Source organism: Magallana gigas, chromosome 2 (assembly GCF_963853765.1).
Source record: "Magallana gigas chromosome 2, xbMagGiga1.1, whole genome shotgun sequence".
NCBI lineage: Eukaryota > Metazoa > Mollusca > Bivalvia > Ostreida > Ostreidae > Magallana > Magallana gigas.
The window spans coordinates 57,083,457-57,107,549 of NC_088854.1; the positions used below are offsets into that span (position 1 = coordinate 57,083,457).

Below are 24,093 nucleotides of genomic sequence, written 5' to 3' on the forward strand. Positions count from 1 at the left end.
AGTGATTTTTATTTTTCACATTTTCACATGTCAAATTACAGGGAATAATCCTTGTGAAAATCGAAGAAAAGGCCCCTCCACGTGTCAAGAGCGATAACTACGGCAACCATATGGTAACACCTTGTACAAATTAACAAATTATTTTTGTGAAAAATTCTGTTATTCTGATAATCATGATAATGTTCAAAGTTAACTCATAAAAAAATTTCTAAAGAAGAAGAACTTGTTCCTTGCGATACTTTGATTTTAAATCATTTTAAATATTTGCTGCTGGACTGTAAAAAATTCAAGATGTCGCTCAAACAGGCAGTTCACGAAAGTAGGCTTTTATTTTGATCATTTGTTTAGGGTTTAAAGTAAATCAATTTATGAAATGTTACAGAAAATGAAGTAATAAAAAGCAGGTTAATTTTATTGACTTGCATCTACCAAAATGAACTCCAGACTCTCTAAAACACGAAGTGTTTTTACTGGCTGTCAACGGGGTTCTAGCGATCGATATTGGATGCATTTTATGCGCAAATTATTAAATTTGCATGCATACGTTAAACTAACACCCCTTTGAAATGTTCAATCAAAAGTATAGAATTAGTTTGAAAGGATAAATTGAAGATAAGGCAGAAATTCACACTGTTTATAGATATTTAATTTATCAACGCGAATTTCCTCTACCATACTTCCCCACCCACTTTTTTCTCTATAGTCAAGGAAGGCAAATGCATGATTTAATCAAATTATTTTTCAAGTCTATTGAAAATAAAATTGAATTACCACAAACTGTTATTTTTGTAGAGATTATGTCTGATGTAGTTCAGACAGTAAAAAAGAATGGAGAATGGAAAGTAATGATTGTAGATCAGCTGAGTATGAGGATGATATCAGCATGTTGCAAGATGCATGAAATAATGACAGAAGGAATAACATGTAAGTATGAAAGGAAACAATATAGTACACAAATTCAATTGCATTTTTTTTATTTGATCACAGGGAAATGGCAATTCATTGACTGTTCATCACTGATAGAAGTTGTTGATATAAGGATGTGCACTTGGAGAAATTTTTAAAAAATGTGTACAATCCTAAACATTGCTCTATTGTTTCCAATATTTGTAGTGTTATTATGTTCTATAATCTTTGCTATCAGCTTTCATACATGTTTATATAGTTAAGTTGTTGTGTTTCTAATGTATATCTTGAAAAGTCCAACAAAATTGTGATTAATACAGGAATTCTCCCTACCCAGTGTTTGAAAATATCATTCCTTAATTCAATTATAAATAATAATTCATTTCCATTCACAGTGGCGTAGCGTACTATAAGGCAAAAAGGCAGTTGCCTACACATAATTTTGTAAAGCAAAATTTAAAATTTGTGTACAATTTTAAATTTAAAACAAAGTTGACATTAACTTTGATTAAAAAAGTCATAAAACAAATCGAAAGCAGTAATTGTCATACTTGCACAGGGTCGGTTCTTTAATTAGCATTAGAATTATACTTCCGATTTAATTTCTTTTAAACTCGAGGGAAAATGCACAAAATTTACGATTTTTTTTTTCATCCAAAAACTAAATCCTTGGTGAATGAAACTCAGAGTCAACCAGTTACCCAGAGTGTTGGGCCCTCCGAATCTATCAAGATTACAACCCCATAAAAAAGACCCGTACTCTCTGAATCACTAAAAACTTATTACTCCTAGTAATATATGTACATGTGGCGTATCAGTTATGACTCATAAAGAAGTTGATATAGAAATAGTACGGTTGTTGGTTTTGTTTACAAAAACATGCAGAGTATGGTTAACGATACGGTGTATATTTCAATAACGAAACATATAAGTTTGGTTTGCTTTCATTTCGAAATGAATGTAGTGACTGAGAATAGGAAATAACATATTTTAAATTTACATAATGTTCCATAAAAACATTCAAACCTAATTTGTTGAAACTAACAATTTTTTATTCTCAAAAGTGGTATTTTTGCGTCCTTTTAAAAAAAATGTCTAGGGGGAGGCCCCCCTAAACCCCCCCCCCCCCTGCGGGAGGGGGTACCCCCCCTCCCGCACCTACCCCCTTCCGGGCTTCGCGCGTCAATGAAGCTTTTGCCTACACTTATATTTGGGTCACGCTACGCCGCTGATTCACAACCATATTCAGCTTGCATACTTATTTCAGCTGTCTTTCCTTTATATCTTTTTAAAAAAATCAGAGTTCCTCAAAGATATGAAGTTCTGTTTAATTTCACCTTACCCTATTCTTTTGGTGCAGTGGTTGAAGATATAAACAAGAGAAGAGAAAGATTGCCGAAACTTGACGCTGTTTACCTTATAACACCGACAGAAAGGGTGAGTATTTCAAAACAGAAACATTGATCTTATGTTACAGAAATACACTCACATGCCAAAAGTATGTCAATTTTCTTCCAAGACGGCCGCGAAAATTTTTGTTTACATCTTGAATACAAAAGAGGCACTAACCTTATTCCTTTTGTATTTTGACGTTATATTTTGTGATGAATTCCTGGATTCAATCAATTTTCCGAAATCGTTTTCGGAAGACTATAGAAAACAGGAGGTAAGTTTTTGAAAGGTTATCCCAGGCACACAGCAATTTCTGTTTCAAGTCATTGATGGTTCAGATGTAGAAAATTTGATGTTTTACATGGTATTTTAAAACAAGCCAAACATTTTCTAATGGATTTAAATCAGGACATTGTGGGGGCCAAAAGAAAGGTGGGATATTGTTTCTCAGTTTCCAGTCTTCTGTCTCTTTGGAGCGATGAAATGGACAATTATCGTCCATGAAGTGCCAAGGTGAATTTCCAAAATATTTCATAATAACAGGTCATAAATATCTAATACACTGATATAACTCTGAGAGTTCATATTACCTTCAATAAAAGCCAAAATACCAGTTCTATGGTATGTTCTTGTCCCAAACACCATCGGTTTCAAACTTCATGCTGGTCCCTGTCCCAGGAATTCCAAACAGAAGCCTTTCCATTTCTCTTCTGTTTTTCTCCAAACTTTCTCTAAACTTTGACTTTACGTTCAGGTTATACATGTATAACTATAGTTTATATCTCATGATTTAAATTCCCATTTTTCCAGTGTTGCTTAACTTTCCATATTAATTTTTCCTTGCAATATTGAAGCTTTTTTTTTCCTGTTAAATTCCTACATCCCCAATTTCTTTGCTGTGGTCCTCCTCTAATATTTTTGACAATGTAATTTTTGCTGAATACTTCTACCTGAAAGGGTTTGGGCACTGATCTATTAAAATTCCCAGTAATATTCGTTAAAGTTTTCTTCCTGTCTCTTTTAACAATTTTTGATAGTGTTGTTTGGTTGCAAACTGTCATGCTTTGGGGTCGCCTACTTTGATGCTTATTTTTCATGCTGCCTAAGGAAATTTCTTCAAAAACCTACTACTGATGGTTGAAGGATTCAAATGCAGACTTTCTGCTACTTTTTCTGACTTTAATCCACTTTCAGTATGTGAAATAATGCATCTTTTCTCATGAGTTCTCTGCCCTTTCTACCCATGCTTGTTGTTGACATTAACGATGTAAAAATAGCAGAAGTTATGACAACTTCTGGTTTACAAAGGATAAATATTGTCTATGGTGGCTCATTTGTGACAAAAATTAAGAATTGTGAAATACAATATTATTGATGATAAACGTTGATTAACTTTTTATACAACGACCATCTTGAAAAAAGTTGACATACTCTTGGCATGTGAGTGTATATGCCATGATATAGTTTTCTAGGGCTGCTTCTATAAGGAGGGGCTTATTTCTGTCTCTGGCTGTATTCATACAGTTTCATTACGTCATATAATGTAAAATATTTAGGGATGGCACTGAATTGCAGAATTGCTAATTGGTTAATTGCAATTCATTCTGACTGAGTAACTGGTTAACTATTTAGAGATTGCCATCCCTGAAAATAAGTAAAAATTTGGTATTGATTTGTGAAGAAATAAAAAAGAATATAAGCCATGGGGATGTGTTTTTTGACCCCAAGGATACCCTAATAATACAAATTTATAACTCTTGGTACCCCTGGGGACTCATTGGTATCCCAAGAACACCCCTAGGTATCCCATGGAACCTCAAGAATACCCCAAGGAACCCCACGGTACCCAAAGGAATGCCAAAGATACCCAAATGCTATATATTAATTACCATTGATACCCCAGGGCTCTCATTAATTAAAATCCAAGAGCCACCCCTAGGTACCCCATGGATACCCCAATGATAGAGAGTAATAACCATTAATAACTCAGGGGTCTCATTAGAATTCAAGGGTCACCCCTAGATACCCCAGGGATACCTGAGGAACCCCTATGATACAAATTAATAACCACCAAAACCCCCTGGGGTCTCATTGGAATCCAAGGGCCATTGTATGGTATCACCAAGTTCGCCTATTTAAATTAATCAATCAATATATTTTAGTAATGAACTTATAAACTACAATGTAAAAATATTGATTAGCAATTACATGTATTTAAAAGAAACAAAAAACAAAAATGTTTACTAGTAATTTTTATTTTTTATCTCATAATGACTCAACGATGTCCGATCCTCAGCAATGTTTGATAACTCTTAATTATCCAGATTTTGTCAATTTGTGCCATAAATCTGTCTTTTAAATAGACAAATTTAATTAGTCTTCTGTTGTTAATGTCGCGATTAGTTATTCAACTAAATGCTTGGCTTAGTAGTTCCTCAAAGATCTACTACATAGAAATAAAGGGGTTTGAGCCACCAATGCACGTGTACAACCTTCTTTTTTTTTCAAATTGATCTCAGCTTGCATATTAATTCCATAATATCCAACATGGGAAAATTTGCAATAACTTTTAAAATTAATGCATAGATACCATCAATAAAGTAAGTTTGAAAGATAAATAACATTTTTATGATGAAAAAAATATTTTAAAGCAGAGGGTCAGAGAATCTGAAGCTGTTCTTACCCCAATGGTTGCACTGTAAAACATATTACTAATTAATACCCATTGACCCAGGGGACTCAATGGAATCTCAAAAAACATTGCTGGGTACCCCAAGGAACGCTTATGATACCCAATATATTGCAGGGAACCCTTGAATGTACACTGTACACCTAAAATGTCATGATGGACATTAAGTATTGCATGTTGTGTCTTAGATACTGCATTTTTATTTTGTTTCTTAATTCGTTACATCTTCTATACAATTGTAATGCATTGACCTTCATAACTGCATTATAAAAATGTTTCTCCTGACTAAAAATATCTGCATACTTTGAATGAATTTAACAATACTGATGCAAGTTTTTCATACAGATCAGGCCTAAACCGTGTCATAATTCAAACTGTTTTGAAGTTATATAGAGAATAGATGAATTCATCTTCCTGAGTCAAGAGTTTATGATCCCTCCACTTGGAGTGTATAAGAAACCCTTGACTTAGGGAGATGAAAAGAATTGAGTGATGAAAGAGAGATATGGTGAACAATGCTAGTTTTGAGGGGTATTTAGCAAACTATTCAATTTTTAAAGATAAACTTCATGGATTTTACCCTTACTAAATGATAATAAATAAACAATTTATATAATATATATATATGAATTTAAGGAAGATATTAACCACCCAGCCTCTAAAGTCATTATTCTTTTGAATTAATTTGAACACTGTCGTCTGTATTATTATAAAACTTTATTGGGAAAGACAAGTACAAGTTTTTAAAAATAAAAATTTAAAGTTATCTGATTGTGGGTTTTTTGCTTATTCGTGAGGATGTAATTTCGTGGATGCGTCAGTTTTCAGTTTCATATAAAAAACTAAATTTTCTTTAATCATTTTTCATCGAGGATGTAAATTCGTGGGTGAGGGCTACCCACAAATACCACGAAAATTGTTAAGTTATGTATTTCTAATTGAACCCGCTTTTTTCCATGTGATTTAATGTTAGGCTGAGATGGTCACATTATTAGGCTGGTCTGTACAGTAAAGAAAGCATTGTTAACAATACAGATAATTTAATGAAGCTTATATTTAAGATTATAAATTTTAACTGGTCATGTTTGTATATTTTATAAATAACAAAGCTAGAATTAACAACTTGACACTTGTTAATAAAAAGAAATTATGTTTACATCTTGTTTTGTATTTGTTCTTAACAAATTATGCCATTATCAGGTTAATCATGAAGATCGTATACATATCACAAATATACATTTATTTCAAACATCGTTCATTCTTTCCTATCATGTATAAATCCTTTCGTATCATTCATGTATCTTGTTCTATCATGCATTAATCCTATTCTATCATGCTTGAATCCTATCCTATTGTTTATTTTGTAAAAAAAAAATAACGTTGCGGGTACTGTATCAAGGGTCTTAATGCATGTATGTATCATTGGATTTCAGGGGGTTCATGGGAATTTTCAGGAACTCCACTGAGTCCCCTCGGTATCAAGGTTGTTAATTTGTATCCTTGAGATATCCTTTGGGTATCATAGGGTTTTTTGGGGTACCTAGTGGTGATCCTGGGTTTCCATTGAGTCCCCCGGGGTATCAAGAGTTATAAATTTGTATTATTAATGGGTAGCTTTTGGTATCCTTGGGGTTCCATGGGGTACCTAGTGGTGTCTCTGGGATACCAGTGAGTCCCCAGGGGTACATGTATCAAGAGTTATCAATTTGTTTTGTTAGAGTATCCTTGGGGTTCCCTGGGGTTAAAAGATGTGTCAATCCATGGGATCCAAACTTAAAGTCAGTCATCTTCATATGAAAATATATCAAATGTATGTAACATTGTTATTTGATGTTTCATCGGAATCATCCCTATTGTTTGATATTTTTCAGTCTGTCAATTTACTGAAGCAGGACTTCAGCCACCCTATAAACAACCAATACAGATCAGCACATGTTTTTTTTACAGAAGGTAGGAAATTGATTGTGTAGATTGACATAAAACTCTTGGACATATTGTTCTTGACAATACATCTGAATTCTTGAATTAAGATTCATGGTTGAATATCTTTCCATCCTGCTAATTTTGAACCAATATTATGTACGTTAACAGTTTATTTTTACTTCTGATTTGCAGCTTGTCCTGATGTTCTTTTTAATGAATTGTGCAAGTCCTCAAGTGCAAAATACATAAAAACTCTGAAAGAAATAAACATAGCATTTCTGCCATATGAATCTCAGGTAGGACTCAACCTCTCTTCAGGCTTTTACTTGTTTGATTTATTCATTGTCTTATGTCACAAAAGTGAAATAAACTTTTCCTAGCAATGTGAAAATGTGTTTCATCATGACAGGAATGTCTCTTTACCCTGTGATGGGAGGTAGGGCATTTTGGCAATGTGGAACTTTTGTTTGATTAAAATGAGCTAGATGATCTTAGGACATTTAGTTTATGGCTCATGTTATAATGTTGATTATTTTGTAGGTCTATCATCTGGATTCAGCAGAGACTTTCCAGTATTACTATAACCCACTACGACAGTCAGGACGGACGATGAATCTAGAACGATGTGCTGAACAGATCGCCACGTTGTGTGCCACCCTCGGAGAGTATCCAAGTGTCAGATACAGAAGGTAGGGCTTCAGAGTTTTGGGGAAATAATTTAAATCTGTTTAATTTTTATTACCGTATTGCTTTTTTTTCTTGATCATTGAGATTTTAATGCCCTTGCCATAAAATTATTATGTAATCGCATATTGCTACTGTTTTTGTCCACCCGTTACTACTGGTAGTATTTTGTCATTCTATCAATTTACTTTTAAAAAATGATTTCTTGTTGGAATCTATCAGAGTTTGTTTTGCTTTATTTTGTTACATTTGTATTATTTTTTGTGCCTTAAGTTTCATCTTTGTGCTTTGATGTTGATATGTTAAGCATTTTAAGAGTAATTCCGCTTACATAAGTCTATATCTTTTAAACATGACAGCCAGCAGGGCCTTCCATATATATCCTCTGTTGTTTTTTTTTTGTAAATGAAATGCACTTGTATAGAATCAGAATAGAGTTGTATTTTCAGTGAGTTGACTTAAATGCTTAGTTTGTTTAGTTGAATTTACAGTGAGTTTGACCAGAATGCTGGTTTTGTTAAGTTGTATTTACAGTGAGTTTGACGGAAATGCTGAGTTTAAGTTGTATTTTCAGTGAGTTTGACAGGAATGCTGAGTTTGCTCAGATGGTACAACAGAAGCTGGATGCTTACAGAGCTGATGATCACACAATGGGAGAGGTGAGATCTTCTCATTGGTTCTGTAGAACATGTGTATTAACATTTGAGTGGGGGTATATATGAATTATCAAAATTCATGTTAAAAACTGTAAGTCATTCTTTCGATCATTCTATTCAATGCAGAAAGATTATCAGATTACCTGAGGTTTTGGTATTACCGTATATATATAAATTCAATCCTTAAGCATTGTATTGACGGGGAAGGTGAATTGAAAACTCAAGTATGGGATCTTCTGTTTGATACTTAAGTACATTTGACATATGTATTATCATTTGAGTGGGGTAAGCAAACAATCCATGTCAAAAACTTAATGTTATTCGAATACATTAATACATGCAGTTAGATTACTTGAAGTTTATTAAGTAATATCTATAGTAATTAGTAATATTGGGTATTGATTTCATCCTTAAGTTGATTAAAAATAAACTTATAAATAATTCAATGATAAGTGGTTTTTTTAAGTGAGAATATTTTTTCAGGGTCCCCAGAAAGACCGCTCACAACTTCTAATCATTGACCGAGGATTTGACCCCATCTCTCCTCTCTTACACGAACTGACCTTTCAAGCCATGGCGTATGATCTACTACCAATTATAAACGATGTGTACAAGTAAGGGCTCTAAATTTTGTTCATAGTTGAAATACTGTGGTTTCATTAATATTCAAGGGTATTAATTTTCGTGGATAAAGTGAAAATCAGTTTCAAGGATTTGTAAATTCGTGGCCAAAGACCCCATCAATACAAAATGTTAGTAGAAATTGCATTTCAATGAACATTTCATTTTGTGGACCAACTTAAAAACAAAATCCACGAAAATTAGTACATGTATTCGATGAATATTGATGAAACCACAGTACATGTAACTGATTCATAAATACATGTATTACTGGCAAAGAAATATACTTATCTAAATTTTAATCTTTCTTAAAAAAAAATCTAATTATTACTGCTACATAGTGTCTGAACTCTTCCAACAATTGTACATGTATATCTGATTTATGAATTGTTTATTACAAGATATGACAACACCAGTGGAGAGATCCACGAGAAGGAAGCTCTCCTGGATGAGAATGATGAGTTATGGGTGGGTCTGAGGCATCAGCACATCGCTATAGTGTCCCAGTAAGCTTCCATTTTATCCTGCTTTGTTTTTGTTTCCAAATCCAAGCTGAAGAGAGACATTGAATCCATATGTTTTGACAACTTCGATTTATTATTATGTATTCATCCTCACTATACATTATTTGATGGGTAGATTTGTTGAATAATATGTATATGTGTTTTGCTTTTTCTAAGGCAAGTTACAAAGCAGTTAAAACAGTTTGCCCAGGACAAGCGGATGAACGATGGGGAAAAGGCTAACATTCGGGATCTGTCACAAATGTTGAAGAAGATGCCACAATACCAGAAGGAACTCAGCAAGTACTCCACACATCTCCACTTAGCAGAGGACTGTATGAACAAGTATCAGAAACATGTGGATAGACTGTGTAAAGTGGAGCAGGTAAAGTCTCAGCCAGGCGGCCCCCAATGTATTTCTGATACAGATAAGATAGCGCTATGGTGCCATGTAATTTTAATTTTTTTTTACTGTAAGGATAGAAGTTAATCATTGTTTGTTGAGGAAAAAAACAATATTTTTATACAAGCGGTGTACAAATTTTATTAGATTTTTATGAGCATCTCTGAGTGTCAAAGTAAGAACAACCTTAACTATATGTAAATACTGTGTTTTACTTTCTTATTCTGTATGATTTTAAGGACTTGGCAATGGGAACAGATCCTGAAGGGGAGAAGATCAAAGATCACATGAGAAATATTGTTCCCATTCTTCTGGACCAGAACATCATGGCATATGACAAAGTCCGCATCATTCTGCTCTATGTTATACACAAAGGAGGTAAGGATCAAAACCGATCTATTGTTTACAGCAACAACATTATGAGCTATTGATGTAAAGCCTCTGACCATATGTAAAATAAAGACAGACATAGGTGTTTTAATTATGTGAGATAAAACCAAGAAGAAAACTGTTCATCCTAGGTTCTGTGATTTGGTGTAGTACCAGAGGATTGTTCATTGGAGTGCATGCTCCTAGCAAGCACCTGTCAACATTGATATTTTATTGGAAAAGGAGTTTTGCAAGCACCACTTTCACTTAACTTATATTTCTTTAACTTCTCAATATCTTCTGTAGGAATCACAGAGGAGAACTTGGCCAAGCTAGTACAGCACGCTCAGATCCCGATGGACGTGAAGTGTATCATCACCAACATGCAGAACCTGGGGGTGCCTATCATACAGGATGTGAGTAGCTGTGGGTGGGGCTGTAATGTAAAGTAGACATGGTCCTTACTCAGTAGTTCTGACATGGGTTCATTACCTTGACATTTTGAACAGACAACGGTTTACATTGTTATAGTGTATTGTGAGGATTATAGGGTTAACATTTAATCTTGAACTGCATTAAGTAATAACACTTTAAATTCTATAAAATCAAGTATAAATTTCATATCTTTGTGATTTTTTTACTACTACTTCTGTCGTGTTTATACTATAATTCTGAGAGGAAAAAAATGCCTGATGTGACAACACTCATCACCTTGAGTAAGATTCATTGATAGAGAAGACGAACAAATCCTCTTGTTGATTGTAATTCTTTTTGATAAACATTTGCACACCTCAGCCTCAAGGTAACAAAAGTTTTAGTGTGGGGATAATCGAGGATTATGGGACATTTCAAGGCATTGCCCAGGTGAGAGCAGGCTTATCTCTGTCCAGACTCTGCTCACAGCTCAGTTGTCTCCCTTGTTAAATGCTTCCTATTATCATCATCTCAGCAGTTCTTTGATGACTCACTTTTCTTCTTTTCATCCATCAAGTTATCAGCAACTCAGAAGAGTTTAACTGGCTGACACTTTGAAAATACATCAGTTAATTACAGGAATAAATACATCTATATAAAATACATAGAAACAGTGAAAATAACTGAAATGTGTGCATAGAAAGGACTTATTTGTAATTTTTTTTATTTCCTTTGATTCAAGGCTGTTGCTCGGTGAATGGGCTGTTAGGGTAGAATTTTGTTCATCATTTCTCCATTAGAATCAAAACTTTGATAGCATTCCTATTGTTTGTGTATATTGTCACTACAGTGTCACCCAATAGAGTAGGAATTTTCATTGACCCAGTTTACCGACCCAAACACTTTAGATCTTCCCCCTAAGTGTCTCTAGGTGTCTTTTTTTATCCATGGTTGTCAGAGTGACCAGCAGGTAATGTTCAGTGCACTGTTTAACGTACTGACTTTTTTTTTTATAGAAACACCACACCCGTTTTCATTCATCCTAAAACCATACTTTTACTGTATTTTTCTGATTTCATTTATCCACCTTTTTTTAGATAGTTGAAACAGAAAAGAAAGACATTAAAAATAAATTGAAAAAGGCGTTGGTACCGGTATGTGAAGAGATATATATATTGCGACTGCTGTGTGCTCCCAGTTACCTCTCCTACTAACATGACGGCACATTTCACTGCATCGTTCTGTAAAGGAATGTACTCGAAGGGTCTATTGTTCTAACTATATAACGAAATCATCAGAAATTCTTACCCAGATCTTTTGTCAACTTGTAATTGTTTTGTAATTTTTTTTTGAAATGTTGATGCAGTTGATATAAGATGAATGATTATGCTAAGTGAATCCACATAGAAACGATATAGATGTAAAAGTAACAAAGGTGCAACAGCTGTACTACAGTCATGGAGACAAGTGACCAAGGCTTTTTTACTGCTGTTAATATTGCTATGTGAATGCTTTGTAAGTAGATCTTAGGTTTTGAATGCTATTTTACATTGTTAATTGGTTATGATTTAGGATTTAGAACAGCTAGTCTTAGTAAAACAAAGTGTTCACTGGAACATGCTCCTGTTGTGCATTATGCGAATGGGTTAATTTGATTTTGTCATGTTTTTTGCATGGTAGGCAAGCAGATTTCACTTTTACTTTTTTGGACAAATGAGGAAAATTTAAAGAAATTTATCAATTTATAATGAAAAAAAAAAGTATTTTCATTTAAATTTTGGGTATAATTTCTACAACTGATTTTATATTGCCAAATGCATTATTACAATGTATACTGGTGTGAGACGCTTTGCTGGTGGTTTGGATCGAGTAGAAGTTCCTTGAAATGTGGTTACCTAATTGTCTTGGTAACTATATTAGCCTGAACAAGAAAAACTAGCTTCTTGGTGTACAGTATTTTTGTAACAGCATGTGTAAAACAGGTTTTGAAATCTCTTTTGTTTATTACCTATATATGGGTGTTTGTATTTGATGGGCCCTTGGAGCAAGATATATATATTTTCTTTGAGTTTTTGCAAAACCTCTTGAATTCCACAGTGAAATTAACACAACTTTTTACATAGCCTTTATTACATTTAATTGTGGTTTTCAGTTCATTATCATTGAGTAGCTTTATTGATATCAATGATTCACTGATGAACTGCATTATTCATAATTACTTTATAATGTGTAAATTCTTGAATCACAAACATACTGAATTCAAACCACCATAATGTACTTGAACTGACTTTGTCCCTTTCCTGTTATTTCTATGCTGTTTCAAACATAAGAAATACTTGTTCATTGGCAGGGAGGCAAGAAGAAGTCCCAGCCCTATCAGCCCTTCAACAGGAAGAACAAGGTGGCTGAAAATACTTACCAGATGTCACGGTGGACCCCATACATCAAGGACATAATGGAGGTGGGGTGTAGAAGAATAACAGTCCTCATGATAGTGAAACGAATAACAGTCCTCATGATAGTGTAACAAATAACAGTCCTCATGATAGTGAAACAAATAACAGTCCTCATGATAATGTAACAAATAACAGTCCCTATGATAGTGAAACAAATAACAGTCCTCATGATAGTGTAACAAATAACAGTCCCTATGATAGTGAAACAAATAACAGTCCTTATGATAGTGTAACAAATAACAGTCCTCATGATAGTGAAACAAATAACAGTCCTTATGATAATGTAACAAATAACAGTCCTCATGATAGTGTAACAAATAACAGTCCTTATGATAGTGAAACAAATAACAGTCCTTATGATAGTGAAACGAATAACAGTCCTCATGATAGTGTAACAAATAACAGTCCTCATGATAGTGAAACAAATAACAGTCCTCATGATAATGTAACAAATAACAGTCCCTATGATAGTGAAACAAATAACAGTCCTTATGATAGTGAAACAAATAACAGTCCTTATGATAGTGAAACGAATAACAGTCCTCATGATAGTGTAACAAATAATAGTCCTCATGATAGTGAAACAAATAACAGTCCTTATGATAATGTAACAAATAACAGTCCTCAAGATAGTGTAACAAATAACAGTCCTTATGATAGTGAAACAAATAACAGTCCTCATGATAGTGAAACAAAATAAGAATCTTCATGATATTGTAACAAATAACAGTCCTCAAGATAGTGAAACAAATAACAGTCCTCAAGATATAGTAACAAATAACAGTCCTCATGGTAGTGTAACAAATAACAGTCCTCAAGATAGTGAAACAAATAACAGTCCTCCTGATAATGTAACAAAATAACAGTCCTCATGATATTGTATCAAAATAACTAGTGTTGTAAAATTGAACAAATTTTACTATCGATAATCAAATCGAATCGGCAGCTCACAATCGATTATAAAATCAATTATGTAAACTTTCAAATTCCAACAATGATTTATTTTTCATCCTGTCAATGAGTGAAAGATACCAGCATCAACATGATCAAAGAAAATACCTTTTTTGAATTTATAATTCATATATCAATAGCTTTTTTTAGTGAACTTATCTTCAAATGAATTAAATATTATACTTAGGGACCAACTAGGGCAAAATTTAAATTGGATTAGAAGCAAGTCAATAAAAATAAAACAACTTCTAAAATTTGTAGAAACTTATCCAATGAGTTAAATTTAATTGATCTGATACATTCTTACATTTTATACATTAAATATTTTGTAATTCTGCGAGTTAAATGACAAATAAAGTCAGTGTATGTACTTCTGTGTATTTTGGAGGTATTAGTGTAACCCATTGACCCAATTACAACCGTTATGTAGCGGATCTGTTAAATTTTGAAGACAACTGTAAACAAACAGTTTTATGATTATTTTAGCAGAAATTCGGCAGTATTATTAACTAATTACAAGTTTCAAACTATAATTGTAATATCAGCATGAAAAGCAATAAACATCGGTTGTAACTTTCAATGCACAGTATCACCCGTTTTTATAACACATGAAGATAAGACAGTCGGCAAGTTACTAATCACAATAGGGGTAAACTGAGCTCGTGAAAACGTCTTATGAATTTGATATTATCATTTCATTGCCTTTGGGTTTAATTAACATGACCGTAAACTCAGAATACAGGACAACTTCAACTTCTCTTTTGGAGGAAATTCCGGTGAAGTTGCCGATCACAAAGCAGGTTGCCCTCTAGGTTGGTTACTGTATAATAATACTTTAATTTTTTATAGATAGTGCTGCGCAGTAAAAGGTCATCTATCACGTGTCTGAATTTTAGCGACTATCGATGATATAAACTAACTATCGATTGCCGCCGACTTGCTGCCTTCAGCGACGATTTTTCGATTGTCAGCGACTATCGTAACAACACTAAAAATAACAGTCCTCATGATAGTTAAATAAATAACAGTCCTCACAATAGTGAAACAAATAATAGTCCTCATGATATTGTATCAAAATATCTGTCCTCACAATAGTGTAACAAAATAAAAGTCCTTATGATAGTGTAACAAAAATAAGTCATCGTGATAGGGTAACAAAATAACAATCCTCATGATAGTGAAACAAATAACAGTCCTCATTATACTGTAGAAGTAGAAATATTTGTTGAGGATTTAATTTCGTTATTTTCTTTGGCAGTATAAATCAACAAAATTAAATCCGTGATGAATTTTTAACACAAGTATCAATATTTACAAAGTTGATAGGTGATGCATTTTAGGGATTACAAATGACGAAATTAAATGCTTACGAAATTGTTTTTGGTTTTAAAACAGCAAAATTTCAACCGCGAACAAAAATATGGGCTTCCACAGTAGTTTAACAAAATAACACTGTTCATAATAGTGTAACAAAATAACGTCCTCATGATAGTGTAACAAAATAACGTCCTCATGATAGTGTAACAAAATAACAAGTCCTCTTGAGAGTATAACAAAATAACATTCCCTCATGATAATGTAACAAATTACAGTCCTAATGAAAGTGTAACAGAAAACAGGTCCTCTTGATAGTATAACAAAAAATAAGTCATAAGTCCTTATGATAGTGTAACAAAATAAGAAATCCTCATAATAGTATAATAAAATAACAGTCCTTATGATAGTACAACAAAATTACAGTTTTTTTGATACTATAACAAAACAACAGTCCTCATGATAGTGTAACAGAATAATATGTTTTACGGTGCGACCGTTAGGGCGAGCACAGCATGTGATCAAACAATGAATTATAATAAATTAATAAAATAAAATTAACAACGTGAAATTTGAATGCCAAGAAATAAAACATACCTATTTTTCAGTAAATTTTCATTATTCATAGTTTATAAGATTTGTTATAATTTATTTATTTATATGTAGAACAATAGTTTAATCTCAGATACAATGTTGTTAAATAATAAAGATTTTAATATATAAATATTCATTGCACTGCATCTCCTCTTTTAAAGTGATTGTGATTATGATTGATTGATTGATTTCCCCCCTTTTTTTTGCAGTAGACATTTTTTCTTAAACTTACATATAAAACTTGACTCATCATAGAGCCCCCCCCCCCCCATGCTAAAAATGTTTTCATTTTTGTCAATTTATACATAGAAAATCGACTTACCATGGATTTGCCCCTCCACTTAAAAAAAAATAATTAATGTTTAATTTTATTTTTAATTTACGCTTAAAAATATTTGCTTATGATGTTAAAAGAACATGGTGTTGTCCCCCCCCCCCTCCCCCCCCCCGCATGTTATAAATGGAAGTGAAAATAAAGAAACCATTGAACTGCTAAAGAGCTGAAGGATTAGAATTTTCATGATTTATTTTTCTTTTTGCTTGCAAAGATTTTTTGGATGAGGCTGCCATCCACCCACCCCCTTTAAAAAAAGGCGCTGCTACGTATAACGTTACGTTTCAGGAAATTACCGTAATTATAGTGAATAAAATATTTGTGAGCATTCATCCAAATTAGTGCAATTTACAACTGTTTCCTGTATCTGAAGAAATGTCCTTATTCGTCAGCTGTTCTTTATCTTAGCCTTTGCAAGATTTTAAGAGGATTTTGGTCATTTCAGCAGATTTACAATAACTTCAATTAGAGTAGTTTCCCCTTATCAGTGCTTATTGTGACGTCAAAGCTGACGTTGGTTAAGTGTCGTCTTACTCTTTAAAACTCCGTTGAGAAATAAAAGTATGCGAAGTATACTGTTTTATTTACTTAAAAAGCATGATGTTCTTAAAATTACACATCTTATAAGCTTTTCAAAGGTTTTACTTTGATTCTCAGGAGAACGTGATGTTGGAACGTGAGGTTGGAAACCATTGGTACTATGAATTGTGGGTCAAAATTTACTGACTCCGAAAAAATATATCGGATCAAAGTGTAAACGTTTGTGACGTCACACGATTATTTTTGATTGAAAGTGTACTGAGGTGAACTTTAGAGGTAACATTGACTGTATGTCGCTTACATCGTTATTGTTTTTACTGTTTAAATTTGTCTTGCTGATTCTCGTGAGAGTGTGAAGTGATAAAAATTGCCATGATTACAGGGAACTACTGGGACGATTAAAACGATGCATTACTGGTCCGATTTACTGACGCCAAAAAAATCCGTTGAATGAATGTGCAACTATAGTCCGAATTGTCTATTCACACACGCCTTGCCGGTAGAGCTCGCTTCGCGCCGGCGCTGGGCGCCGGCGAGCTGCGCTCGCTATCAATCCTCATTATAGTATAATAGTAACTCATCATATCATGTGGTGATATTGTCAATTTTCTAGATATGATAAATTTTACATAAACAACATGTTTTCATGATACATATACATTTAAAGGGTCAGTTACCTAAATTATGTGCTTTCCTATTAACATTAATCACCAATATATAAGAATACACATGACTAATACATATACCACAGAGTTATAAGAATTTGTTCCATCTGTTCATCCCTCTCCTTTATTGTTATATGTATATTGAAGTATTCTTTATATAATTGACTCTATTACCAACAGGAGGCTGTAGATGACAAGTTGGACTCCAGACAGTTCCCATTCCTGTCCGGCGGAGCTCCCAGGACGGGTGGGGGCTACAGAGGACCACCAATCAGGTACAGTCACTGCCCAGTCACTCTTAAACACTACACAGTCACTCTTAGTCACTACACAGTTACTCTCAGTCACAGCTTATTTATTAGAATATGATATAGAAACTCATTAAAATATGTGATAACAAACCTATAGCATGTAGTCAGAAACTCAAATGTTTCAAAATCAAGGGGATTTTCATTACAAGCATTGAAGAAAGGTCAAGTGGCAACCATACAGTATTTTCCAAAATGCAACAAAGGATTTTGTTCTTTATTTTTTTTTTGGTTTGGAGGGGGGGGGGGTGCATGATATTCTATGAGCCTAATTTAACTAATGGGATTGACAAAAGTTAATTTTAAAAAAGCACAGAGACATTCAAAGAGAAATCTCATTAGTATATGGTGATTATGCTTTAATTTGTAAAGGTGGAACTCTACTAAGAAAAACTATCGTAAATGACATTGCCATTATGTAAGGGGAACATAAAAAATAATGCAATTTGCACATTGTGTACATATTTATCAATTTATGGCCACTTACACTTGACAAGACCGAAATACAGTTCGAGTGCACTTGACTTTGCACATCTTTTTATTTTTGTGCAGCTGAAGATGCAAATTTATAACTTTCTTTTGAATTATGTTTCTATTCAAAATTAAAGGGACTTTGACATGATTTGTCTTAACATTTTCAAATTTTATTTTTCGATTTTCAATGTTTATAATGATGAATATAGCAATTAATGATACCATGTCAAAATTTGAAAGTCAAATATTAAGTTATAAGCAAGATACAGAGTTCATAATTCTTTGTTTTATAAACAAAATTCGAATATGTCATTTGTTACATATGAATAGTATTGGTTTAAGTTTCAATCAAATGTATCTTTCTTTTGTTGATGATAGTATTTATGAAGATACTGAATTAGTTTAAATTGTTTTTTACGTGTCATTTTGTCTAAGAATTGGTAATTCTCTACATTACATTTTTTGTAAACAACTATAAGACTCGAGCTTTGTTTACGCAACAATCAATTTTCACCTCTGTATCTTGCTTGTAACTTGACTTAAACATTCAATACTTTGGCCAATCATTTAAAATGCACCAGTAAACCATATTATAAATAAAAAATAAAAATAATTTTTTTATCACAAATTGTGTCCAAGTCCCTTTAACATTAGATGTAACGTTTACGTGTCATAGTTTCGCAGTATTTTAAACTATGCATAAAGTCAAAGAAAAAAGTAGGTTAGCTCATTTATTCGAGGCAGCAATGGATTTTACAAGTAAGAATTCATTGACAGAGCACTAAGAGAAACACATTACTCTTAAAAAATGTTATTTCATTTAGAATCATCAGGTTTTATAGGCCAACATGTACAATATGCCAATTTTTTTTTGGAAAAAAAAATCAACTTAGATATTGTCTTTGGATGAAACCATGAGGTAAAAAAAATTTTAATTCCACCATTTGGGTTTTTTTTTTGGGCAATTATTTTCATATATTTGAAAGGGAAAGTATAGGGAAATATAGGGAAAACATGAAAATGTCCTTTTTCAACAAATTCCCATAGTGTACTATAGAAAAAAAAGTGTTATCTTTCGAAACAACCCCCTTAAAAATTGGGGTGGTAAATAAATTATTTTTAATCTGGTTTTCCAACGGAAAAATCCAGTTATTAAAATGGTGAAAATGGCGGGCGTTGACATGGATTATGGATACAGTTCACATAAAAGAAAACTCGGTTTGCTGTCACATTGACAGCTTTTCACTTGTTTGATCTTAAAATAATTGTTATAATAGTAAAACTGCATAAAACAAATTTTATCAAAATTTCTAGGGTAGAAATAATTAGACTCGGCCTCGTTAATCCTCCTAAATGCTGACTTTCACACTCCGTGATGTAACGTTTCTCTACATGGGTGTTGTTTGTTTGCAGTGCTCGGTATGGACACTGGCATAAAGACAAGAGCCAGGCTGGCTACAAGAGTGGACCGCGGCTAATCATATTCGTGATTGGGGGCGTGGCTTACTCCGAGATGAGGTGTGCCTACCAAGTGACACAGGCCTGCAAGAACTGGGAAATTCTGATTGGTGGGTGTACTATTGTTCTTATTTTGTTCAGTCATTTTGGGGGATTTCCAAGGGAATTTTTTTCAACACACATTCTCATGAAAAAAATTTCAAGACATAATCTCATAAAGACAAGAGTTTTTTAAAATCTAAGTAAGATATGAAAGTATTAAAATGTTTCCACTTTTAAAAAAATTATAGTCTGTGGCACACTTTTACTTTTTTATACAATTTAATGCACATTTTAAGTATTTTATGTACAATGTAATGCACATTTCAACTGTTTAATCTACAATTTAATGACATTTTTCACTGGTAAGATACCAAACCCTGACTTCTTTTAAACATCTGTGTCCTTGTATCTGTTGTTGTGTAGTCTGACCTTGATGAGGAATCACTTAATGAGAGGGTGGTCGAAGTTTCTGAACTTGTATCTAATCCCAGTTGTATATTTGTCCAATAAAAAGTTCAAATCCAGGAATCACGGTTTATCAAGGATATTTTACCAGTCTCTTAAATGGACTGCAAACTTAAAGAAAGGGCCAATATTGTTGTTGACTCTCTGGCAGCTGAAGGCCGTTTATATTTACTGTCACATCTTTCTGTATCATTCTGAGACCAGATGATTTGACCCAAGGCTGTAGCGGGATTCTCTGTACAATGTTTGTCTTGCTGTCACAGACTTTGCTGTTTGTTATTTTGTGGTCACCTTTCGACCTTCTACATGGAACTGAAATACTAAATCTATCAAGGTTATCTCCAATCTGTTATTTATTGGTGACTAAAACACAGCAAGTGCAGTTTTAGTATTGAAAACTTCTTGGACATTGTAAAATACACTTATCAAAACTTTGAAGTGTTCATCCTGATAAATGGAATAATTTGAAAATCATAAATAAAATTCAACATTTCATAACTGTTAAGTCTTCTCATCAATAGCACAGATAAAATAAGACAATACCAATTGAAATCAATTGCTGTAACAGTGGATATTTACACAGTTGGTTAAGTGCATGTTTTGTATAAGCCCAGGGATTAAGTGAGCTATTTTGATCAAGATTTGTCCATTGTCTGTCGTCTTTGGCATTGTCGTAAACTTTTCACATTTTCATATTCCTCTCCAGAACCAGAGCCTTTTGTGATTTTGTGTGTGAAAAAAAATATTACCAATGGGAAGAAACAGATTGTTTTAATGAAATCATGAAACTGGTGACAAAGATTTCAATGTTAATCTTGGTTGTCCAGGTGTTGGGGAACTTTTTTTGATAGATGAAGTCTTCCTGTTTATAAAGAATACGATACTTTCTTTGATACCTACAGGTGATTAATAATCGCTATATTTTTGTGAGGTGGCTCAACTCCCACATCTGTCCCCTGATGCGTTAACACACTGGTGTATCAAGTTTCTACAGTACTTTTCTGTACATCAACCAAAATCCCCTGATTGAACACTGTTTCATGTGAACCTGTGGTGCCAGGTTTCTTACAATTCAACCTCATTCTCAATTCAAATTATGTAATATGAATGAATAATCCTCTAATGCATTTACAGACATATGAAAACATTTGACAATTTGCATAAGCGGAAGGAAACATTATATTTTCTGCTATTAAACTCTCTACAGATCTTTTGTTTTGTGTTGCATGTGTTTTATGGACTGCAGAAACATTCATTTTATTCACAATAATTGAAAGACTATATCGCTTGGAAAGGGATATTTTTATCAGTGTATTGAGCAGAAATAGTTCTAGCTGCTGGGGTTTCTGATTACCGGTATATCCTATCTAGGGTTTCCTCTATTGACCATCTGACTGAGTTCATCAAGGTGACTGATAACTAGTGCATATACTGACCAAGGTCATCTCAAGGACACCGTCCACAATGAATGGACGGTGTAATCTGTGTGCTACAATCTCAACTATGAATAAGCAAATCAGCCCATTCATTCACACATCCTGAAGTTTTCTGACCGTGTACTATATGGGCCTCAAATCTTAGTACCACTTTCAGTGTGTAAAAGATTTCATTGTATCAATTACAGAGAATTTAAATATTTATTTTTCGATTTCGCTGAATGAATAGTCAGGGTCCTGAATATTGACAATCTTACCTTATGTAATGACGTCATTCCTATCATACCATTTCATGCCGTCCATGTTCTATGTTTAATCAGCCATGACTTTGTCATGATTTCTTCTTTAGGGAAAGTGGTCTATGATAAGTGTTTAATCAGCTATAACTTTATTTAATGCCTGTCATCTTTAGGGACATTATATATATAGAACTTTGATTTTATATATTTTTTTAAGGCGCCACCCATCTGCTGACCCCTGAAGGGTTCCTCGAGGACCTGAAAGGCCTCTCCAACACTCCTGGAAACTGAACGAAAATTTCCGGAGGTTCTGTGTACACAGGCTTAGTGACCCGCACTGGACAAGCATCCGTCAGACCCAGACAATGCCGCCATTGTCTGTGTCCGTGAATCGCGTCATTCTCAAGTAAACTTTAATTGGTCTCTTTGTTACCAAAAACTAGGATTTTATGTAGAATAAATATTTTCAATGTATTAAACCTGGGACTGTATTAGACTTTAATTGTGGTTGAATTATAATGTGTGGGACAACACACAGATTGCTGATGATGCTTCATCTGTATGTTTGTTTAAAAACTGCACCCATAATCAGTAGACAGTTGTAGAAAAATATGTATTTGACTGCCACAGTACAAGAAAACATCCTATTAAAGTATGTTGAATACTGCAGTCTTTAGAATCACCATGTTGAATATGTTTTCACCAGTTGAAGCTTGTTAAGTTTCCTGTTTATGATGCATACATTATGTATAGTCTAAGAACTTTGTTATAACTATGTTCTTTTTTATATTCCTAGGATTAGTCTGTGTAGAGTGTTATGTGCAATATTGATTTTCTTTATTTTCTACACAGATTAGCATGTATAGAACCAAATACTCGGCTGACTGTGGCAGCCATATTATTTTGTGTTGACCTTTCTACAGCCCATCTGCTTTGTTAATACAAATTGGCATTTTTATGTTTTGTATTGATGATAACAATATTGTGTTATCTTATTTCAAAGATGGGTGGAATATCTGCAATATAACTTGTAGCGAAGTAGCTGTTTGTGATTTCATAGATTAAAAAAAAATTATTTGTTACTCTATGTCTCTTAGCTTTGTCATGTATGTATAGCATAAAATAATTTTTATACAGTAGCCATTTTGAAATATTCATTGTGCTTATGTGTAAAATTTTAAATCAACTACATGATATTGTTGCCCTGTTTGGCGTAAGTAGCTTAAACATGTGACTGACATCTCTGGTCCCTCCCTGTGTACTGGAATTCCTTTGAGCAGTCATTATAACCCACTATTATGACATCATGTTGTTAATTACAAAGACACTGTCTAGTCTATTCTGACTTCTTGTTTATAATAATATTACAAAAAAATTGTCTTGTTTGTAATTAAATGAAATGGAATTATTCTGTGTATGCATGACAATGTAGAATTAGACCAATATCCCTGTAAATCTATAAGCGATATTTCTGTGTGAACAGCACTGATAAAGTAGCAAGATTAGTGCCATGTCAAGGAGCAAGGCTTAGAAGGATATTATAGGAAGAACAATCGGTCAATCCATCTCCAAGTTGAAACAATCAGAAATGTAACACCCCCCTCCCCCACCCCATCTGTACAGTCTGTTGACCTTTGGATGTTTCGCTTTAACTTTTTAATTTTATTACTAGTTCCTGCTAGGGTTATCACAGTTTGTGTAATAAAGCTCTTCTTATCTTGTTTGTTGCAGTATGACCTCAATTTCCCCAGCTTTTAGATTCTATAAGGTCCGTGGGACATCCTTCTAAGTCCGGCTCACTTTCTACATTCCTTTCTTTAGTGTACTATGTTGTGTCCAATACAATGAAATTAATAAAAATATACAAGTACTCCCGTGTGGTGTTTTCTTCACATCCAAATATAAATATGACATATGACATGAATATGGCATCAGTGGAAGAGTCCGGTTAACCTTTCATTAAAACCTGCACTTCATCACGGCTAATGGCTAATTGTGCTTTGGAACGCATTTATTGTGACACTGTTTAGATATCTTTGGTCCTCTTTAGTACGGTATTTTGTCATCAAGTACAGTGCATTGTACTAAGGACTGGCCGCAATAATTCATTTCATTCAACTTTGGTCCAAAACAATATTTCGAAATAAATGCTGCATTTCAGTTGTGGTCATTGTGTCTTCTTTATATAGTGGGATCAATGTTAAATGTTCAGTGTGTTCATCATAATCGTGTTTACTGACCATTTGAACTCCTGATT

General features: G+C 33.5%; 1 protein-coding gene across 3 annotated transcripts; it reads left to right on the forward strand.

The window, feature by feature from the left end:
• Positions 1-164: 164 nt before the first annotated feature.
• LOC105337549 (syntaxin-binding protein 1) lies at positions 165-23,706 on the forward strand. 3 transcript variants are annotated; one of them, XM_034444644.2, is made up of 17 exons: positions 165-319; positions 793-924; positions 2,267-2,343; positions 6,859-6,937; positions 7,103-7,206; positions 7,451-7,599; positions 8,169-8,253; positions 8,734-8,864; positions 9,273-9,377; positions 9,552-9,759; positions 10,017-10,155; positions 10,453-10,562; positions 10,942-11,010; positions 12,911-13,021; positions 17,595-17,689; positions 19,610-19,764; positions 22,054-23,706. In XM_034444644.2, exons 1-17 carry the CDS (start codon positions 292-294, stop codon positions 22,125-22,127), a joined length of 1,851 nt encoding a protein of 616 aa, XP_034300535.1. In that variant the 5' UTR covers positions 165-291; the 3' UTR covers positions 22,128-23,706. The 3 variants fall into 3 exon arrangements, with proteins under 3 accessions (XP_034300535.1, XP_011440601.1, XP_011440602.1); XM_011442299.4 differs by lacking the exon at positions 10,942-11,010 and adding an exon at positions 11,658-11,714; XM_011442300.4 differs by lacking the exon at positions 10,942-11,010.
• The last annotated feature ends 387 nt before the right edge of the window (positions 23,707-24,093 follow it).

Coding starts and splice junctions, on each gene's coding strand:
- LOC105337549 (XM_034444644.2), top strand. CDS start 292: ATGTCGCTCAAACAGGCAGTTCACGAAA. Junction 7,600..8,168: donor CCAAGTGTCAGATACAGAAG/GTAGGGCTTCAG, acceptor TTGTATTTTCAG/TGAGTTTGACAGGAATGCTG. Junction 10,156..10,452: donor CTATGTTATACACAAAGGAG/GTAAGGATCAAA, acceptor TATCTTCTGTAG/GAATCACAGAGGAGAACTTG.